This window comes from Strigops habroptila, chromosome 10, assembly GCF_004027225.2.
Source record: "Strigops habroptila isolate Jane chromosome 10, bStrHab1.2.pri, whole genome shotgun sequence".
NCBI lineage: Eukaryota > Metazoa > Chordata > Aves > Psittaciformes > Psittacidae > Strigops > Strigops habroptila.
The window spans coordinates 10,798,934-10,821,046 of NC_046359.1; the positions used below are offsets into that span (position 1 = coordinate 10,798,934).

Sequence of the window (22,113 nt, forward strand, 5' to 3'; positions counted from 1 at the left end):
AGACTATAAAAAGAATGATGTTTTTTCAATGGCTCAAAAAAGTTTAGGATAGGGCTCCTAATTAGACACTGGCTGTTTGAAATTAAATATTTAGCTAAGATGACAGATATTTGAAATCTATGCAATTAAACAGCAAAACTTACCTCTAAAAGGAGTCTTTTGTATAAAACAATTTAGACCAAACATTAATACTGCATTTATTAGTAAGAATATACTTCTTGCAGATTGTCTCGACGTTAATTCAGCAGCAAGGAAATAAGCATACAGTTAAGAACACAACGTATTTGTAAAGCAAATACGTGTTAGTGCACGTGATTTTCCAAAAAATTTCACTCCTCAGCTACATTTGTGCATATTTCAGAATGCTTCTAACTAGAGGGTTAACAAAAGTCTTCTCATGACTATAGCTAAATTTGCCATTAAAAAAAATTAACTGAAAAACAGTTAGGAGTAACTTACTCAAGAACAATGCCAAACTTCAGGACCAAATATATCAGAACACTGAGAAATTTGAAATCTAAGTTAAATTCTTAAAACTTAGGTCTATCAAAGTTAAAATTAAAAAAAAGAAAAAGAAATAAAAAAAATTAAAAGCAGTGAATCTGCTCTCAGAATTGCACGCTCACCAGGTTTGTAAACTCTACATGAAGTCAGTGAGGCACTGTTCACTATAAGAGGTATAATGTAGATGCTCTATGCAAAGCAGTGCAGATGCTTTGTAATTTACTCCATGCCTCCTTTTTCTCTTCCTTGAGAATTAAGCATTTAAAGTAATTCCGTAGCTAAAAAGTCTGTCTTATAGGAAAAGGCCTGGGTTTACATGGAAGGGGGGGTGACGGGTGTCCACGTGGATGCCAGCCTGGCATGTGCGGAGGCATCATACTGGCTGTCGGGCAGGTCGGAGGGTGCCCCACCATCGTACAGCGGGGAGGCAGAGGAGGCAGCAGTGACTGGGTGCGGGAGGGCAGTGTAGTGTGCTGGAGAGCCACGTAGGAACTGGGAGCTCAGGCCGTTGGACATCCCACTCGACTGAGACACCGGTGTGATGGTGTTGTTACTCACAGACCATAGGTTGGGATACTGACTGCAAGGGGGAAAGCGGTAAATAAAACAAGTTGTTAGTGACTCCAGTGCCTGCTGGAAGTTGCTCAGGTCACAGCACAGCCCCCAGGCTGGGTCCGTTTGCTGGAGACTGTGAATTTCTTTAGGAGGTTCTCAGCCATTGTGAAGTAACAAAGACCCCCCAGGCAGGATTCGTGTTCATGGCACCCCATCAGTAAATCTAACCTCCCTGCTTTGCAACAGCAGGCTCCAGCATTAGGTATACTGGCAAATTTTAAGTCAAGCTGGGGAATGAACAGGCTGGCTTAAAAAATGCAGAGGCTCGAGAGCTGATCCCTGAGCCACGCCGTACCCTTGCCTCAGGGAGAAAGGCATGTGGTGGAGGTGGCTGGACATGGCAGCTGCTGAACCCAGGTAGGTTTGAATCCATTGCCAGAGCCCTTGTGCGCCTCTGTAGTCAGAGAGGGATTGATGCCTCCAGACAGCAATTCAGCCCTCCTTGTTCATCATCTCATATTAGAAAGGGAAGAGCCAGACTGATGGCTGCAGATTGCACGGATACTACAGAAAAGAGCAGGTTGAAAGGGAAAAAAAAAATCCTTGTCAGGACACTACAGCCTCTACACTCTGTCCTCTGAGTATGTATATACATACACACACAAGTATAAACATATAAAATTAAAAGAAACAGGTGATTCAAAAGAAACTATGAGAAAAAGTTCTGTCCTGCCATGTAATACTACACACTGCTTTCTACATATTGATCCCAAGCAGTTTAACATCAATGATAAATTTTATTTTTACTTTACAAATAGGGGTTTAGCGCAAGGGGTAGCAGAAATGGCTTCCCTGAGGTCCCACAGTTTCAGTTCTACTGGTTTTATCTACTGGACAACTCAGTCAGCAACTGAAACCCAGTGGACTTTGCAACTTTCTGAATGTGTATCCTGCAGGTCAGACACAGAAAGAAGTGCTAGAAGGACCTGTTTACTTGATTAACATACATCTAGGACTAAAACTTCTGTTCAGTAATACAGTTATCTTATACCGGGTAGTAGTATATATTCTGATTCACAGCTAAATGCCTTGTGCATGGTTCAAATAAGAATGCTTTCCACAAACAGAGTGGTAGGTCGGAACTGCTGAAAAAGATGCCCAAGCCTCAGCCCTCTGTGGTTAATACCAAAGATTTTACCACCTTATCTGCATCTCTTTGAATTTTCCAATCTAACTCCAAGGGACTGACTGTAAGATAAACCTCTGTTATAGGATACAAAAATTTAATTAAGATAATAAGTACAAAGAGGAGAAAAAATACATTTATATGATCACAAAATGGCAAATGCTTTCACCACATGAGTAATCCCATACTATGCTAGTTTTTGTGTCAATGCTTAAGTAAAGAATTACTGCCCCAACCGTCTGTTCCTTCTCCACACTACAGTTCACTACCCCTTCATATGTAACAGAACAAGGGTTTGTGGAGATGGCTGGGAAAGCAGTGACTGCCTAAAATGAAACAGATCAAAATTAAACTGTTTTAACACCATTTTGCTTGAAAGAGATGTAACTTAGAAGAACACCCTCAAATCCGAAGAATATTTTTCTATTCCTTAATCTATCAAATATTGCTGTCACAAGTATCTACGTTTCCCAAACCAAAACATAAAAAAAATAAACGGTTTCTTCAATCTGTTTTCCTTCTTGCGAATGGTGTTTTTCAGTGCCCCTCAGTTAGCTAATGATTCACATGCACATGTGGCCATAAGGATTTCTAATTTGCTGGTGACTACCGCCTTTTTCAGCCTTCTCTTCCTACAAAGTATCAATACACCAATCTGAGGGCTGCTGAGGGGTGGACTCCTACCTGGAGCTGGTAGCAGTGCCGGTGCTGTGACTCATGGGCAGCATCGTCGTGTGTGTGGGAACTCCTAGAGAAGACCAGTTGTCGTGGGACTGCAGCATGGAAAGGCAGGCAGAGGAGTTATCGGCATAGGCTGCTGAGAAAACAAGCAAGCATTTAAACACATTAGAATCAGAACAAATAATAACCTTGTATTCAAAAGCAATGTATAGCTTTAAATCATACTGCCCCGTTGCTGCCTTGCAAAACAAAACCCAAAATTACACACACACACATACACGCAGAGAAAAAATTATGTCAGTTACCAGTTGTGTCAAGCTTACAGGCTCACTGGCATTGCCCCTGCTGATGTGTTATTTTGCTTGACTTGCAACTGCAAAGTCTTACTTCTACGAAGGATCTATGGCCAAAAAGGTGTCTTCAAACCACCTTCAAACCACCTGAACCTGCTAATTCAGCATATGCTTCCTTCTTTGGTCACCAGGAAAAGGCAGGCTCCTTACTTACACTGTCCCAGTCACTCTTCCAGGGCACCTTCTTTATCTCCACCATCTACACTGGCAGTAACAGCCCGGCAGCCGTGGATAACAAGCATACCCCTGTATCACACATCCCAGTTTTGAGCTAAGCATGCCATCACAGGCTCTGAAGTTTGAGCTAGGCACCATCAGGAGTGATTGGACTGTGGCTTAAACTACTCAGCTTGTGACCAAAACTGGCTGGCCAATGTGGCAGAGTTGCTAGGAAGCTATAAAGGGAATCTTATAAAAGCAAGAAAGAAGTTGCTGTGGCAGCTGGCTTAAGGAAGGAGAAGAGGTTCCTTGCTGAGGACCAGGGAACAAGAAGGAACACCAGAGATGTTTTGTTCTTTTATCCTGTTTCAAGTCCCAAAACTTGCATACAATTTCCAAGATGCAAGAAAAGTCCACAGAAAGCTAGTTTTTCGCTTTAAAATTAACTACAAAGCTGCACAGAGGACTGGTCAGCCTGCATCTAGAACCCTGTGTATTATTTTACAGTTCAAAATAGTACGTTGTTTTTTTTTTTAATGGGCCCCTCCAATATCCATACAAACTGAAGGACAAAAATTGTTACACACCTTTACAAGAAGACAGACAAGAGAAAAAAAATACCAAAGTCACTCTTAAAAGTCTCCCCCTCCTTAAGTACCTATGGCTTAAGGCACTAAGCCTTAAGCTATTTGGCTGTACCTGAGCACAACGTTTAAATAGCTCTGCAGTTTACTCAGCTCCATATTGTTTCTGCGTACCCATTTTTGACACATTCATGGAGAACAACCCTAATGCACTACAGAAACAGGCAAGTAAAACTGATAGAATCAGGCCCTCAGTTATTAAGTGTTAATAACAAATGAGACTGACAGAACCAGACATACACTTCTTCATTTATTGTTATATTACCTTTAATAATGATTAAAATACTTTCAAACTTAAAAAAGAAATAAACAAAAAAAGCAAAGTAAGTTTAAGCTCACTGGTTGTAAGAATTCTACAGCGCAAGATAGAGCCAGCACTAATCACCAATTAACAGGAGACAGTTCTACACCCCCCCAGTTTTTCCAGCATTAAGAGGCTGGGGACATGTACTCGTCATCCCTATTTCTTTGCAATGCTGGCCCCAAGCCTGCTGTACAAACTGAGCCAGATAGCAACCTCAGTTTCTGTGGCATGGCTCAAGACGCCCACTGCTCAAAGCTCGCATCCCTTGGCTCATTTCCCATCGTTTTACAGAGATGCAACATCAGACTTACTTGGCGAGTTGTTTCTATGGGTGTAGGGGTTGGGGTAGGGGGCAGGACGGTGGTTCCTCAGCGATGAGTACCTTTCACAGCTGTGAGCAGGGGAGAGCGACAGGGGGGCTCCAAACTGAGGGTGAGGGTTGGCAGGTGGGCACAGAGCCCCAGTCCCAGGAATAAGCCAACTACCTACTGTGGGGAAGCAAGAGGTTTGTAAGATTGGGACATAATGCAGACAGGCAGGGAAAGAATCACAGCAATGAGATAAATACTTCATAGAATCATAGAATAGTTTGGGTTTGAAAGGACCCCTAAAGGTCATCTAGTCCAACCTCCTTGCAATGAAGAGGGACATCTTCAACTAGATCAGGCTGCCCAGAACCACATCCAATCTGGCCTTGAATATCTCCAGGATGGTGCATCTACCACCTCTCTGGGCAACCTGTGCCAGGGTTTCACCACCCTCAACGTAACAAACTTTTTCCTCACATCCAGCCTGAATCTCCCCTCTTCTAGGTTAAGACCATTTCCACTCATCCTGCCGCAACAGGCCCTGCTAAGAAGTCTCTCCTCATCTTTCTGATAGGCCCCTTTTAAGTCTCCCCAGAGTCTTCTTTTCTCCCAGCTGAACAATCCCAACTCTCTCAGCATTTTCTCATAAGAGATAATAATTGGTCAGTGAGGAAACACACACTCAGGAAAAGTAACAGTTTCAATATGGCTGAAAACCCTGAGTCTTCACAGCTTTCTTACATTATCTTAAGGAAGAAAATTAGACAACAGCTTAGAAAATGCCCCATGTCAAACTAACATTATTTTAAAAGTACTATTTCATTACAGTCACAGTAAGGAAACACTGAAATGGTTAAACCCTACCTTACTTAGGTAGTGTGTGCTCAGTAATTGTTAGTGTAATCTTCAGTTTTAAATTGCTCTGAGGGAGTATCTATAGCTAAGCTCCGAGGTTTCACAAGCTGCTAAGAAGAACTCTTAAAACTGAACTATTTTCACTGAAACAAAATAATTCCTACTGCAAGTCAACAGCAGCAGGAATCCTCCCTTTATAGGCTGCAGACATTTTTGGCAATAAACTATTAAAACAGAAATAATGAAAACACTAATGCTTTTTATTCATCTGAAAAATAAATATTTTAAGCAAATCCCCCTAATTTTCTTAAAGTACTTAAAACATATGTACCATTTCAATAATTTTCTGCTGTAGTTTGAAATAAACTTTTGTCTCCATATCCATATGAATGTTGCTGTCCTTGTATACAGAGGCAGCTGTCTTTTTGGACATGTAGGTAGCTGCAAGCTTCTATGAAAGGATTTTGAATGTAATACAGAAGTCCTAACCACACAAACATAGATTGTGATGTTTATACAATCATAAACCTACATGAGCCATAATCATAAGGATTGGACATATTATTCTCCCTACAAACTAATAAGCCAGCCAGCCAAACACCGCTTTTGAAGTTTTGCTTAACTTAACAGATGAGATGGAAGAAATCAAAGTTACGTTCATGATGCAGAATGAAAGGAAACATACACTGCGAATACCCAGACTGTTGGTTGTCTCCCACTTCCTCCATCATGTCTTTGTGATCACTTCTAGAAAAGAAACCATCTTGTATTAGTTAGGAATATGCTTTTACAAACCTATGTAAAAAATCCAGGCTTTAGAATAAAGAGCTCTCACCTTTCTTTTGCATCAAGAAATGCCTTTGCAAACGGATTGTATTTAATTTTTAAAGCTGTGATCTAAAAACAACAACAAACATCTTTATTTGCAAGTATCACCATTCATTACCATACAGATATTAGGATTTGAATTAGGAACCCATTGAAGTTAGTGAAATCCCAGATTTTTTAGTAAGAGTAGACCCATAACACCAACCTATGAACATCAATTAAACATCCTTTAAGGTCTGAACTATTAGTAGAGAGTTAGGAATTAATCCCTCTGCCGATTTCTAAGAGACTGAATTGCCTGGTTTTATTGATCAGCTAAGGAAATAGCTAAGAAAGGTAGTGCACTAAAGAGTTATAAAAAGCTTCACATTTCGAGGAGAATGGCCATCAAAAAAAAAAAAAAAAGCAAAACCAAAACCAACCAACCAACCAAACCCCAAACAAAACCAAAAAACTGACAAAACCCCTAAATCTCAAAAATATTGGTAGTTTAGAGATTTATTAAACATAAATGTGCATTTTGGCTAAGAAAGCAAGGCCAGTTTTGAAAATGGCACATCCAGTTATTTCACTGCGTAGCTGAAAATGACAACTAGATTTGTTACCATACCTGTTTGTCCCACAGAACCTTTTAAGGATTACTCTCCTGCAGTACATATTGAGACAAACAGTGATCAGAACTTTGTGCTATGATACATTCACAGGGCTTTTACATATATTAACTTCACTTCTTCTATTTAGCTTCAGACAAAGCACAAAAGGAACAGAGAAAAACACAAAACAAGCCATTTATTTTTTGCTCTGTAACATGCACTTTGCCACTTGAAATCTCCTGGTACTTGCATCCTCTCTTCCCTGCTGTGCTTACCTCCTCGTTCTGGTAGGCCGTCACAGCTATAAACTGGGTCTCTGGGAAGGAATGGCTGGTGATCATCCGCTGCGGGCCACCCACTCGCACTATGTGGATCCTGGGCTCATACTTGTGCAGAGAGTTCAACATAATCTGTGAGCAAAAGGATAGAGCATGTGAGCAGTGACAGAGTGGTGGCAGATGAGGTAGTCACAGACAGCACTCAGGGTTTGAAGTATCTAATGATCTGTCTTTCCAGTGGAAGAGAAAGAGGCAATAGGTAAGAATAAGCCCTAAAAACGAAGCTGTAAGAAAAGTAACAGAACGCTGCTGTCAGACACTCCAACTTTGTGCCTAGTTATCCTCATCCCTGTTACTTGACAGCCAGCTTGCACAGACACAAGCACGTCGGCTGCAAATAGCCAGAAAGATGCGTCTGCTACTCCGTTGGCATTAGCAGCAAATCAGAGTGGAAAGACATGCAACAGAAAGTCAAAACCCGAAGTCACCGGTCCTCGGCGGAAAGACCAGCTCTGCAGAAAGAACGCATGTTTGGTAGCAGCGGTATAAAAACGAGCACTGAGGAGGGCGGAAGCAGTGGCTCGGCAGGACCCCGCGGCCCCTTAGGGTCCGGCCGGGCTGGGGCCGGGCTCGTCCAACCGGGCCGAGCGGTTCCTTACCTGCCCGCCGCCGTTGAGCTTGTTGGTGAGTTTGACTTTGCTGAAGGAGACGGGCGCCTTCATCCAGTGCGCGCCGAAGTTGGGCGAGTCGGGGTGGATGTACACGCAGCTGGGCGCCTGCGGCTCCGGCTTCCCGCCTGGCACCCACTCCCCGTTCACGTACTTCCAGCGGTGCCCGTCGGCCGCCACGAAGTCCAGCAGGAAGGAATACATGGCGTTGGGGTCCAGCCCCGACACGCTCACCTTCAGCACCGGGAACATCCTCCTGCGGGGCGACACGGAGGCGCGAGGCACGGCGGGGGGCAGCCCCCCCTTCTCTCCGGGATACACACAACCTCCCCCCCCCGAAACCCTCGGAGGGCTCGGTCCCGCGGCTGCCCTACCTGCCGTTCTTGGTGACGATCATCTCGTTGGTGAGCTCCTTGAAGCGCAGCCACAGGTCGTTGTCCTCAAGCGTGACCCGCAGCTCCCGCTCCGTGGGGTCCCCCTTCTCGCTGCCCGCCTGCAGCTCGCTCTCCACGGCGCTCAGCAAGTGATCCACGCGGTACTGCGGGGCCTTGCCCGCGCCCTCCGTCCCGGGGGAGCTCATCCCGGCCCGGGCCCGCCCGCCCGCCCGGCGGGGCAGGCGCCGTGGCAAAGCCCCGAGCAGCGGCGGCGGGGCCGGGGCTGACTCCACTTGACCTCCGCGGCCCCAGCGAGCGGGAGCGGGGAAGGGGCCGCTGTTATACCCCGTCATAAACACCCCCCCGGTGACATCACCGTGCCAGCGGGGGGGCCCCGCTGATTGGCGAACGGCCGCTTTGATCCCTTCGGCCGGCCTTTTCGATTGGCTGCCCGCGGCCATATCACAACGGTGCCCGGGGAAGCCTGTGATGTTAATTGCAGCCCGCGGGATTAAACGCGGCTATTTTATGTAAATCTGCCCCCAAATGTTTGCACCTCTATCAAAGCCGCCGGGGCCGGGGCTCCGGCAGCCGCGGAGGAAATGGCCCATCCCGGCAACAGCCCCATAACCTGTGTACGGCACCTCCCGCAGCATCCACGGCCGGGGCCACCGGCGCCCGCCACAGCCAGCCCCGAGGTCTGGCTTCAGGGACCCACCCCGGCCGCAGATTCAGATTTGGGGGAGAAAATGGGAAGAGTCCGTCCCCCTACCCCTCCCCCCGCCACCAGCCCCTAGCCCCTTCACGCTCTCCTTGGTCACACAAGCCGCGGCGCTTCTGCTTAAGCGAAGGTTACAGTTAGCAACGACAACCCCGGCTGGAAAACGTAACCAAAAAGCTGAATAGCCCAGCCTCGCTGAGGCTGGCACACCAAGGGCATCCCCCCGCCCGCCCGCCACCGTGTCCCCAGCTTGCAGGCAGCACCGGAGCCGGTTCTGTCCCCTACTGCAGGCAGTGCCTTCCCACTCGAGGGGGCTCGGCCACGGCGGCTGTGAGCCCCCCCGCCTCACTGAAACCACTCTGCTAAAAGCCAGACCGGCAGCCGAAGGCTCCGGTTTGTACAACAAGGAGACAACCCCCCCGCGAGTTTCTGCGGGCGGGAGTGAAGCCCAAGACTCGTGGGTGGAACTTTTCAAGTTATTTGGAGCGAAAACAGGCGGTGGGGCGAGGGAGAGGAGGGCTCGCTAGGAACACCCCCCGCCCGCCGGTGGTTTAATCGTTTGCATTCTCCGGGGCTGCGACGGTCTGTAGTGTGAGGGAAACAGTTTATTACCTTGCCGTGAGAATCCCTGGATAGAGGGCGAGGGGGAGAGAGGTGACAATGAGCAGGAAATAGTTCAATGGGGTCTCTTTAAACAATAACAAGTTCTTTAAACGGGGCAAAGGAGAGGGGAAAAGAAGCGGCGCGGTGTAAACATAAGGGTTTCTTTCAAAATAGGCATCTGCTCCAAACACCGCGCATCCTTGCTGCCGGGATTTGTAAGATTTTAGGAGAAGGTGCCCGGGGTTCGCTGGCAGCCTGGCTGGGGCCGGGGGGAGCTGGAGGTCGGGGCTGCCAGGAAGGCACGATGAAGGGGTCCCTGCTGCAGGAGGCAGGCGGCGGCTCAGTCCGGGCACCGGCTCCTGTTGCGGGCAGGTAAACCGCGCCTACACCCCTGCCTTTCCACACCCCGCACACAGTGGAGCAGCAGCCCGAGCGTGTCTACCTTCATCCGACTTCAAATAAACCCAACGCTTCCGCTCCTGATTTCGGTTTCTTCTTCTTGTAGCAGTTACGGATGTATTTTCATTACACAGCACCGTCGGGCTCCTGTAGCATTAACTTACTCCGTAGAGCTTTTTTCCCCCTCCCCTTCAACCTGACATGTTAGATTCCGCACGCCGGCTCTCCTCAACCACTGTCCAGAAACAAGCGAAAAATTGTTACCCCTTCAGGTTAATTCCTGCGTTAAAGTTTCCTAAAGGTCTTTCTGCCTGAGCACCTACCGCCCACTTTTCCTCCTGTTTGGAGGGGGAAAGCAGCAGTTGCAAAGAAACTATGGGCGAAGCTTACTAAGTTGGTCGGTAGTCGCTGCTGCAGAGGGTTTGAGATGGTGTTTTCACTGTCAGGTATTTATTTCACTCCAGGCGCTCCACTCCAAGTTGTCTGTGCCTCGGCAGGCCGGCAGCACCGCCTCACTTCGGGTGTGTGCCCCGACGGCAACACTGCAGACACCTTAATCCCGAAAAAGCCGGGCAGCAGGAACAGGTAACCTCAAAAAAAGGCCCGCAGGGACAGTCACCCGCTCCCTGCAAGTGAAGGGGGAGAAGGGACCGTTCTCCCTTGCAGAAGTCGCGTCCCTTTTAGGGTACGGTCCGCGGAGTGTGTGAGGGGGGTGAGTGGTTGTGATGGCTCCCATGTAGGGCAAATCCCAGCCTCAGTTCTTCCTCAGGGCTACCTCATATGGCAATGAACGTGTTTAAGAGCCGAAAGCAGCGAGACTGGCCAGAATTGGAAGAGAAGGGGCCGTTTCGGTGGAAAATTAACGGTTCGAAAATGGATAAATAAAATAGAGACGATGTAAATGTGTATTTAGGCGATTAGAGTTTTTAAAACACTCTTCGGAATGAATGATTCGAATAAGGGCTAATTCCTGATGTATATCTGTGTGTATATATATATGCACACAAGGAATGGGAAGCAACCTCAAACCCCTTCTGCAGCAGACACTTATCTATACGGTTTCTCCTTTTTACTCTGATTCTTTAGGCAAAGGGAGGAGCGTTGAAGTCAAATTTAATTTCATACATTTCACGTTTTACTTAACACCTAGGAACTGACCGCGCCGCTCATCCCAGGCAATGTATGCACTCAACTTACATTGGTCTTTCGAAAAAGAAATCTTTCCAGCTTTGCATTTTTAAATTATCATTAAAAAAGAAAAGAAAAAAAGTTTCCAGAAGTTATATATAATCTTTGCAACGGGGGAAAACAGCAACAACAACAAGAGGTAAAGTTTTTCCTGGGCTTGGGTTCCTGACGTCTTTATTTTATTCCCTTCTCCCTCTTTCTGATCTTAATTGCACCCTGGTTCTCAGGAGAGGACTCCCCACGCTCGAAGCCTTTTCACCGAGAGCTGCCGTGCATGACAGTTTACAGCCAAAAAACTTCCTCTTGCCGAACAGCTATAAAAATTCCCGATTTATAGCAATACTTTCCTTCTTGCACGGGGCGAGTAGTACCCTCCAGCTGTTACCTCGGGTTCATAAGACCCAGACATCATTCTGTACCTTATTCCCCGGGACAGCACAAATCCCCAGGCACCTTCCCGGTGGGAACCAGCCCGTGGCCGCTCCCGCAGACCTCGGTACCCCCTGAGCCGGGGGGATGCCGTGCGAAAATGAAAGCGTGGCTGCGCATCGGAGGCATCTGTTTAATTATCTTTCAACTTGCAGTTCGAGGGAGCGGGGACGGACGGGGACACAGGGGCAGTGAGGACCGCCCGTAGTGCCGGGCCAGCGCCCCAGGGAGCCGCGCCGCCATCCCCTGCACCCGGGGATGAAACCCACCTTTTGCGGGTCAAAACCTCCCATCCCTGAAGAAAAAACACCTACTTCCCCACGACGTTCCTTTTGTTTGTGTAGTTGGTTTCTTTTATTTTCTCCTTGAGAAAAATGAATAAATTTAATATAATATATGTTATATATGTCACAGAGATGTATATCTCTCTACTTATCATCTGCCTTTTTCTGGACACTGAGGAGGAATATCCTACTGATACTGTGGTTGGGGCATTGATTGAGGATGTCAATGCCATTTTCATAAGAAGCTTCTGGATTTTCTTTCCATCTGGCATATCACTTGCCTTACACACAAGGCTTAGACAAAAGAAAGCCTAAAGATCGTTCTGGGAGAGCTCTTTATAAAAACTCACCATTTTGTAACCCCAGTGTACTAACATATACCTACATAGGAAATGACAACGTGTGAAAACATAGAGTGGTTATATCCATCTAATTTCATGTATTGTGAGCGCTAAGCCTCTGGAATAAGTATCTTTCAGGTTCCATACTTGTAGCATTTAACAAATAGGGCTGATTTTCTCCAAAGATCTCAATGCATACATGTTTTTGAAAAACATTTCCTTTTCAAGTAGTCTGGATGGAGCACAACATGTTGATTTTGATTTGTTTTGCTTTCCCCCTTTAGCATTTGGGGGGAGCAAGGCAAAGGCAGAGTGCCATCCTGCATTTTTGAAGGTGGCAAAACTCCCGTTGACTTAGTCAGATCTTTGCTTGAGTACTGCTAAGTGCCCTCTCCATCTCAAATGCTCAGATCCTGAGGTTTCCCTCTTGAAAGTCAATGATCAAACTTCCAATGACTTCAGCGCCTGCTGCACTAGACATCACCAACTGGTGAAAAACAACAAAATAACTGAAGCTCCCATGAAAGTGCTCAAGAGAGACTCTGGCTCAAAGGTGGATGAAATCGGCAAACTTGCGAGCAAAGTACTTTTGATTCAAAGTCAGAATTTTGGCCTAGAATATCCTTTTCAATATCTTAATGATGTTGTTCAGGAGACTAGAGCTATTTAAATCAAGTTACCCTGAGTAAGTTTGTGCGAACAAGTCAATGGCACAAGATCCATCCACTGCTCTTAACAGGCCATTTCTCTGAAAACTGTGAAGAGGCACAATGGACCACCAGGGCTGCAAAAAGCAGTGGTAGAATAATAGATACTGTTTACTGCTTTATCCTGGCCTAAAGGATAATCTTAAAAAAACCCCAATCAAAAAAAAAAAAAAACAAAACAACAATAAAACAGAACCTCCCCACATGCCAAAGACATATTCTGCTTCAAACAGGGACCATAGGAGTATGGTGACAGAAAGTATTTGCTTTGTCATAAACATCCTAGCAGGAATCCTGTCGAGAGATCATGCCATAAGCAACACCTTTTCCTATACTTCAACACACACGGCTCCCAAAGGGTGCTAATGTAAACATGACTTTTCTTGCTGATATACATCTTCATCAGTATAAAAGCTAATGTTGAGGTCTCAAGTACAAAAATCCTCAGATTTTCTGACATTAATAACCAAAACAACAGACCTTTGCTGGGAATATTAATCTTTGCCCTGAGCATTATGTCTCTTTATAAAAGTATGCAGTGTCATGAATCAAACATCCCATATTCCTTTTGCAGTTCTTATAATGGCAACAAAAATTTAAGGTAGTTGGGAATCCATAGTTTCTCCTTTCCCTCTCCTTTGAACATTTCATGGAGGTTAATGTAAAGCTTAAGACAAACTGGGTGCTTCACAGCTACATAATAATAACACCTCTAAAAAAAAGAAAAAATAAGATACAAAGTCCTAATTTGTAACTGAAGAATCTTTAAAAACAATTCAATTTCCTTTCCCCTTTTTTTTTTTCTCCTCCTTTAAAACTGCTTTAACACTTTTATTCCTCCTCCTCGCTGCTCCTGCTGCACAGGAAAGGTAAATATACAGGGTTAATGAGTATTATTTCACATTTTATAACTAAGGGTAACATTTTTAGTATTTGCCTGACAACTTGTGACTGAATCTAGATTATCTCATATTTTGGAATTAATAATTGCCTTGAATGCAGACCCAAAGCTTAAAGTCTCTTTTGAACCTTTTGCTGCCAACATTATTTCCTGATTTCTTGCTCTAGGTAAGTTTCTCATCCATATGAAATAAAAGCACTTGGACAGCTTCAGCAAGGAGAGGTTACTGAAGGCAAATTCTCTGCCTCTCCTCAGCAAGGACGTTATGTGATAAAAAGCTGTTTTCTTTACCTCATTTGAGTTAATCTCCATTGACTGGTACTAGCAGTTTTGCTGATGCTGTCTTCATCATCTTGATGCAGCTTGCTCAGAGGAAAGGACTGGAACTTAATCTAGATATTATTTATATTTTTATATATCTATAACTCACAGGTAGCATACAGGGAGACAATGGACAAACTAATGCCAGCTTCTTCCTGTTGTACAGGGCTCAGACCTGGAGAGCAGCTTCTGGGATGTACAGACACACTTGTGGTCCTCTGTTTCATGACCAGGAGTGTAAAATGTTTTGCAAACTTCAGCCTTTCTGTGTTAAACATACCCATCAAGCTCTGACAAACACAAATGTTTCCTACAGTTTCCTACATTGAATTCAGCAGAGGTTAATTGGGTCTTGGCCAGTTTTTTCTGCCTTACACCACCTAACAAGTTCAGCTGTGGGAAGATGGTGGAGGTAACGTACAGCATGGGAGACTGGAAGCCAGGAGAGCTGGTTCTGAGCTCCACTGACTCACTGTCTCACTTTGGGCAAGTCTTCGGGATCTCCATTTTGGTTAGCTGCTCTACTTCATAGTGAAAATATTACATAGAAATTTTCATTCGTAATATCTTATCCTTATTTTCTCTGGAACCATTTGCAATGAAAGAAAGTATCCAATAAGCTAATAATGCATAATGAAAAGTAATTATATGTCAAAACAAGTATTCACAATCTTTGTTCTCTGGAAATGCAAATCCAGCCTGATTGTCTAACACGGGTGCATTTTTTCCTGCTGGATGCTTTTTGAACACTCACGTGTCTACCAAACTGCTTGTTTTAGTCACACTTAGTTCCTGCATGCTGCAGACATTGGTTCACTTTGCACTAAAAAACCCAAACCCAGTCCGCATGGTAAGAAGGGACATTTAAGCCCTACCTTTTTGTCTAGCAGTCCATGCTGTCAGTACTACGTGCAGATATAACAGATGATGAATGAGCAGCAAGGGATGAATGTGTGGGGACCACATCCTGTAGTAACCACCAGTGCCTGTGCCACATGGGGCAGTGCCAGGAATGCCTAGGAGACACTGCAGACACCCGAGCTTTTCCTTGAAATCTCTGCATGTTAGGTGCTTTCTCAGGGCCAGAAAATATTTCTTGCCCTTGCTAAGAAAATGTCAGCTGTGTGACCTAGCACTGGTGGTTCTGTAGTCTGATGTCCTGTCTAACAGTGGTTAGTTGTTACATAGGAAGACATGATCCTTCACCCCTGATTATGCAGATTATTTTGTAATGTTTCCAGTCAGAGGGGCATTGCCCTTGTGGTTCTACTGACTCACTTATTCCCCAAAGCACGAAGACTTACAGGTGTGGTTTTTATGAGCCAATTTAACTCTAAATGCTTTTTCTTATCCACCTTGCCTCTGACCTTCATGCTAATTAAAATTGCTTATTCCTATGAAACTACTTTTTATGTTTAGCTCGGAGCAGTACAGGTTCACTGCATTCCTGGGTTATTCCTTGCAGGTTGGTAGGAAAAATGTATAGCTCCCTTGCCTAGAACATCTCTGCTATCTTTTCACTATTAAAAACCAGTGGCACCAATTAGTGATTAAATAGTTCAAAACACTCCATAGAGGCACAATTTTGGCAATGTTGTGCACTGAACTTCATTCTGTCAATGCTGATTCAAACAGCCTAACATAAAATTCTCAGATAAGACCAACTAAACAGTGGTGGATCTAACTAGGACAACTATTTCTTTTTACTCCTTGGACCTGAGAATTCTTCGTATTTTCATCATCTCATAAGAGCTCTTACATTTCTCTGTATGTATAAGATAATTAAAGAAGGTGAATCCTTTATTTTAAAAGTTATTGATAGAACCACAGGCTAATTCACTCAGATCTCTAGTAGACAGAATATGAATTCAGGTATACCCAGCTTTGTTATTGTTAGGAATTTAGTTGTATAAAATCCTTCAGCAATAACATATTTGCCCCTCCCCAGTAAGCACAAAATTACAATTTGCGATAGCCAGCTGGACAGTGTTGTTGCTAGACACTTGCACCAAATCTGTGTGCCTAACTTCTGTGTGAGAACAGAAAAAGACATTGATCCCAATCACGTCTATCTGCATTAGTACTTTTGATGATAGCTTCTAATTCAAGAGGTATTTTGTCATTTGTCCTTAATGTTGTTCCACACTATGTTATGGGAATTTTCTCCCAGTGAGAACTGGAAACTTTTGACCCAATTGCAATAGTATTGCAGAGTATCACATTCAGTATCCCAGACACGAGTGAAAAAAACAATAACTATCATGTAAGAATTACCAAGCATTTTACATCTGAATTACATTTCTGTTCATTCAGAGCTGTTCATCTCTGTTCATTTGAGCCGACAAGAAGAGATGCCATGCTTGACCTGGTGCTCACCGGCAGGGAGGGGCTGGTTGGGAATGTGATGCTCCAGGGCAGCCTTGGCTGTAGCGATCATGAGATGGTGAAGTTCGAGATCCTCAGGACAGTGAGAAGGGCACGCAGCAAGCTCACTGCCCTGGACTTCAAGACTTTGGCCTCTTCAGGAACCTGCTTAGTAAGGTTCCATGGGGTATAGTCCTAGAGGGCAGGGAGGCCCAAGACTGCTGGTTGATATTCAAGGATCACCTGCTACAAGCTCTGGAGTGTTGCGTCCCGACTAGAAGGAAATGCAGCAGGAGGGCCAGGAGACCTCCATGGGTGGATAAGGAGCTACTGAGGAAACTTAGAGCTAAAAAAAAGGCTTATAGAAAGTGGAAGCGAGGACAGGCGGCATGGGAAGAGCACAGGAATGTTGTCTGGGAAACTAGGGACCAAGTTAGGAAAGCTAAGGCCTGGTTAGAATTAAATCTGGCAAGAGATGTGAAAGAGAACAGGAAAGGCTTCTATAGGTACGTAGCAAGTAAGAGACAGACTAGGGACAAGATGGGCCCTCTCCGGAAGCTATTGGGAGAACTGGCTACCCTGGATTTGGAGAAGGCTGAGGTTCTTAATGACTTCTTTGCCTCAGTCTTCACTAGCAAATGCTCTGACCACACAGCCCAACTCTTGGAAGGCAGATGCAGGGACTGTGAGAATGAAGACCTTAGGCCCACTGTAGGAGAGGATCAGGTTTGAGACCATCTTAAGAACCTGAATGTGCACAGGTCCATGGACCTGATGAAATCCATCCACGGGTCCTGAAGGAGTTGGCGAATGAAGTTGCTAAGCCACTGTCCATCATATTTGAAACATCATGGCAGTCAGGTGAAGTTCCTGATGACTGGAAGAAGACCCTCATTTTCAAGAAGGGGAAGGTGGAAGACCTGGGGTACTACAGACCACCAGTCTCACCTCTGTGCCTGGCAAAATCTTGGAACAGTTTCTCCTGGAAAGCATGCTAAGGCACATGAAAAACAACGAGGTGGTTGGTGACAGCCAACATGGCTTCACTAAGGGGAAATCCTGCCTGACCAATTTGATGGCCTTCTATGATGGGGCTACAGAACTGATGGACAGGGGCAGAGCAGTTGACATCATCTACCGGGACTTGTGCAAAGCGTTCGACACTGTCCCACATGACATCCTTGTCTCTAAATTGGAGAGACATCAATTTGATAGATGGACCACTCGGTGGATAAAGAACTGGCTTGACGGCCGCACGCAAAGAGTTGTGGTCAACGGCTCAGTGTCCACTTGGAAAACTGTAACAAGTGGTGTTCCTCAGGGATCGGTGTTGGGACCTGTCCTGTTCAACATCTTTGTCGGTGACATGGACAGCAGGATTGAGTGCACCCTCAGCAAGTTTGCCGACAACACCAAGCTGTGTGGTTCAGTTGATACGCTGGAGGGAAGGGATGCCATCCAGAGGGACCTTGACACGCTTGTGAGGTGGGCCGATTCCAACCTTATGAAGTTTAACCAAGCCAAGTGCAAGGTCCTACACCTGGGTTGGGGCAATCCCAGGCACTGCTACAGGTTGGGTAGAGAAGAGATTCAGAGCAGCCCTGCAGAGAAGGACTTGGGGGTGCTGGTTGATGAGAAGCTTAACATGAGCCGGCAGTGTGTGCTTGCAGCCCAGAAAGCCAACCGTATCCTGGGCTGCATCAAAAGAAGCGTGACCAGCAGGTCAAAGGAGGTGATCCTGCCCCTCTACTCTGCTCTCGTGAGACCCCACTTGGAGTACTGCGTACAGTTCTGGTGTCCTCAACATAAAAAGGACATGGAGCTGTTGGAGCAAGTCCAGAGGAGGGCCACGAGGATGATAAGAGGGCTGGAGCACCTCCCGTATGAAGACAGGCTGAGAGAGTTGGGGCTGTTCAGCCTGGAGAAGAGAAGGCTGCGTGGAGACCTTATAGCAGCCTTCCAGTATCTGAAGGGAGCCTATAAGGATGCTGGGGAGGGACTCTTCACTAGGGACTGTAGTAGTAGGACAAGGGGTAATGGCTTCAAACTTAAACATTGGAAGTTTAGATTAGATATAAGGAAGAAGTTCTTTACAGTGAGGGTGGTGAAGCACTGAAATGTGTTGCCCAAGGAAGTTGTGAATGCTCCATCCCTGGCAGCATTCAAGCCCAGGCTGGACAGAGCCTTGGGCGACATGATTTAGTGCGAGGTGTCCCTGCCCATGGCAGGGGATTGGAACTAGATGATCTTAAGGTCCTTTCCAACCCTAACTATTCTATGATTCTATGATTCTATACTATGATACCTGAGATCTTCTCAAACCTAAAACCTGCTGATCTTGCCAACCGTGCTCATTTAAGCTGGCAGGTTACTTTCTGCTATGGATTTGCCACTCGCATCCTTGTTAATGTAATACATTAGTAATCTTGCAGGCAGATTGCAAGCATTTCTTTGCCTTCAGCTTTTTAAAAAAAGTTGTTAGTCTTCAGTAAAATTAAAACAAATCTCAACCATGCTATAGTTATTGCTGTTTTATACTAGTAAAAAAACCGCAAACATCACCAATTGAAGCCTTCTCCAATTCTATCCATTAGACAGCTTGCTATTTGTGTTTAACACCAGCTTTGCAAAAAATTTTCTTTAAGAAGCCAGAGGGCAAATTTCAGTATTGTCCAAGTCTGTAATTTAAGGTGCATTTCACTTTCAGAATCTTGTGCCAGATGCCATGTATCCCCAGGAATTCACTCCTGATTCTGTTTGTCTGGATGTCAAGGACAGAGTCAATTTGAGCAGTAGAAAAAGAACTGCTTTACCTTCAAAGCTTGTTTCCTGAGGAAAAAATCCTTTTACTTCAAGCCCCAACACATCATCAGCTTTGATAAAACTGGAATTTAATTCAAGACTTTATCTTCAGCAGATGTCTTGTCTCACACATTTAGTTGTGTACACTTATAGTAAACATATTTCTATTCCAACAGCAACTGCTGCGATGCACTGAAAACTTTTCTCCTCATTTTACATCTAGAAACACAAGATTATGGTGTGCAAAACCAAAACAGTAGTTCTTGCAATTTTTGTTCTCTGAACACCAACTGGAAGCTGAAAACTCTTTATTTACAAGACTGAGTAATGACTTGTGTCTCTATTTTATTTTGGGGCATTTGTGTTTGTTTTTTGTTTGGTTGGGGTTTTTTTTTGTTTGTGTTTTGTTTTTGTTTTGTTTTTTATTTTTTCAGATTTGCACCCTGAAAAAAAGGTGTAACATGACAGAGTGTACACATTACAAGTCTTCCTTCCAGAAAAGAAAAGATTGGAATTAACCAGGTCTCCAAAATTCCTTTTTTTCTTTGGTCCTGGCTTTTCTTTAAAAGCCCTTGTATTTCACAAGGAGGTTTTGGCAAGCATTTCTTTCAGGAAGGGGGGGAGGAGAAGGAAAATCAGTGGGAGGAACCTAAAAATCTCCACCTTTTGGCTGTCTCAAGTACTTGTCTGCCTGGAAGCTCAATACGATGCAATTAATGAACAGCAGTCCTCCAACTTCAGTGCTTCCTCCCTTTTTTGAGACAGATGTGCTGACAGCATGGCACCTTATTTAAAAGAACTCAGTTTTATGGAAGCTGATCTCAGCAAGGCACGAGTGGCTACAAGGTTTTGGTTGCCCCATATATTTTTAAGAAAAATCACAGTGTTTCAGGGCAAATATTGGGATACAATATCAAAGAAGAAAACCATTTCTATGCAGGGTCCAGGAAATGCCTCCTTTAATCCTGATTCCTTTTCAATATCCAGGCATGCTAAAATTTCCTTTCTTTGTCTTGAAAAACACTCTTACAGAAAAATGCATCTCACTTGCAAGCTATCTTTTTTCTCATATGCTGCACACATTTTATTCTGCTTAGCTTTCCTCCTATTCCTCCTAGACATATCTTCATATGCAACCTCAAAACAGTTCTTTCCCCTTGTGCTTTTACATCTCCAAACTATACAACACCACCCTCTCCTCACTTATATCCAAACTCAAGAAACAAACCAACCCAAAACTCAACCTGTCAGAGAGCCTGAAGTTTGATACCTAAATAAGTTTGTTACCTGCTAATCAGTGGTGCTAAATACCTACAATTCCTACCAAAGTCAAGACCTTTTGAAAACTGGGGTAATTCAGCCTCTACAATCTCCATCTCCCCCCAGCTCCAGACATGGAGAGGTATTCGTATTCTGAGCTTTACTCACGAAACTAGCCACATAAGTTTGATGTATTTTTTGGCTTTAAAATTAAGAAAAAGAAAACAAGAAGACAGAAGAAAACAACTCAATAGATATAGAATTCCAGACTTTCTTCCAAGAGGAAGCACGTCTCTAGGAAGCCTTATGGATATCAACCAGCTGTCATGAGAGGTGGAAATATGGTATAACTGCCTTCTCCAGGCTTCATGCTTTACAGTGCCTTGCAAAAGCCACATGAAGGATGCATAGAGAATAAAATCTTTCCCTCTAGTCTTTTCCCAAAACTTTAGCAAAACTTAATTTCTCTAATATTACCGATGTTCTAACTCAGAGAAAGGTCACAGGAAAATAGCGATCCCAGCACATTTGAAGTATTCGTGGAGACAGTTTTTTGTCTGTCTCTGTAAAAATTTGGGTTAAGCTTCAATCATAATACAAAACAAGATCCACATTTTAAAAATATATTTTTTAAATAGACAAAATTTCCATAAATTGACTCAGAGTTAACAAAGCAATATTATTTTTACACAAAGTATTTATAAAAGAGTAATAGTATTGAACTATGAAAAGTGAAGTTTCAACAGCTTTAGACCAACTAATACATATTTGAACAGAAATACTGAACAGTAACTGAACAGTAAGGGGTAGGAGGGTGTTTTCAACTGAAATATTTGAGATGTCTCAATTGAGAAACTTTGATGCTAAATCCCAAGTATTTCTAATTATTTTTACTTCAATATTTTGTTACTAGGCTTCCAAGTAGAAATCCTGAAGTGGATGTAAAGGCACTATCTTACCTTCCACTTGTAGTTGAAGAGTTTTGTGCACAGCACCAGAGGAACTCCTGTTGCTTAAAGTCCTGGTGAGAATCTCCTTCAAGAGGACAAACCCATGGAAGGGAAAGGCGATTGCCCATTTCATGTCTGTATTGAAATTACTTCCTCCATTCTACACAAATTAACAGCTCTAGAAAATTTGTAAGAAAAGAAGATTCTTTTTACAGGTTGCTGGAAGCTGAACTTTTCATGGAGAACAACTGGATGGAGATCTTGCATTAAAAGGCAGTCAGCAGAAATACACTATTTTGGAAAGGGATGCTGACTTAGCAACACACTTCAAAATACACTAATTACATTGAGCATTTCTTCTGCATTTTCCCATCAACTAATCAGAAAGAGGGAAGGAAAAGAAAAACAACAGACAATCCTATTTTGGGAATGCTTTAACCCTAAAGGAATGTGAGAGTAGGTTGCTTAAAAGTCTTGTCTCAAGAATAGCTACTGTCATTTAAAAGTATTTCTCCTGCTGAAGGTGTCTGGATTAAATACTATAGTCTTTGCT

At 44.2% G+C, this 22,113-nt stretch overlaps 1 protein-coding gene across 4 annotated transcripts; it reads right to left on the minus strand.

Moving 5' to 3' along the window:
* Nucleotides 1-510: 510 nt before the first annotated feature.
* TBXT (T-box transcription factor T) lies at nucleotides 511-8,496 on the minus strand. Of its 4 annotated transcripts, none has more exons than XM_030499547.1 (8): nucleotides 8,291-8,496; nucleotides 7,908-8,172; nucleotides 7,246-7,380; nucleotides 6,385-6,446; nucleotides 6,235-6,296; nucleotides 4,698-4,871; nucleotides 2,930-3,059; nucleotides 511-1,084 (listed from the first exon to the last, which is right to left on the minus strand). In XM_030499547.1, exons 1-8 carry the CDS (start codon nucleotides 8,494-8,496, stop codon nucleotides 817-819), a joined length of 1,302 nt encoding a protein of 433 aa, XP_030355407.1. In that variant the 3' UTR covers nucleotides 511-816. The 4 variants fall into 4 exon arrangements, with proteins under 4 accessions (XP_030355407.1, XP_030355406.1, XP_030355405.1 ...); XM_030499546.1 differs by having other exon boundaries at nucleotides 4,698-4,874; XM_030499545.1 differs by having other exon boundaries at nucleotides 2,930-3,062; nucleotides 4,698-4,874.
* Between the last annotated feature and the right edge of the window lie 13,617 nt (nucleotides 8,497-22,113).

Bases quoted from the DNA above. Each gene is read 5' to 3' on its own strand.
- TBXT (XM_030499545.1), bottom strand. From the start codon at position 8,496: ATGAGCTCCCCCGGGACGGAGGGCGCGGGCAAGGCCCCGCAGTACCGC. The intron at 7,381-7,907 runs GTAAGGAACCGC...TTTTGCTCACAG, and splicing joins AGCTCAACGGCGGCGGGCAG to ATTATGTTGAACTCTCTGCA. The intron at 6,447-7,245 runs GTAAGCACAGCA...TGTTGTTTTTAG, and splicing joins CGGCCTACCAGAACGAGGAG to ATCACAGCTTTAAAAATTAA.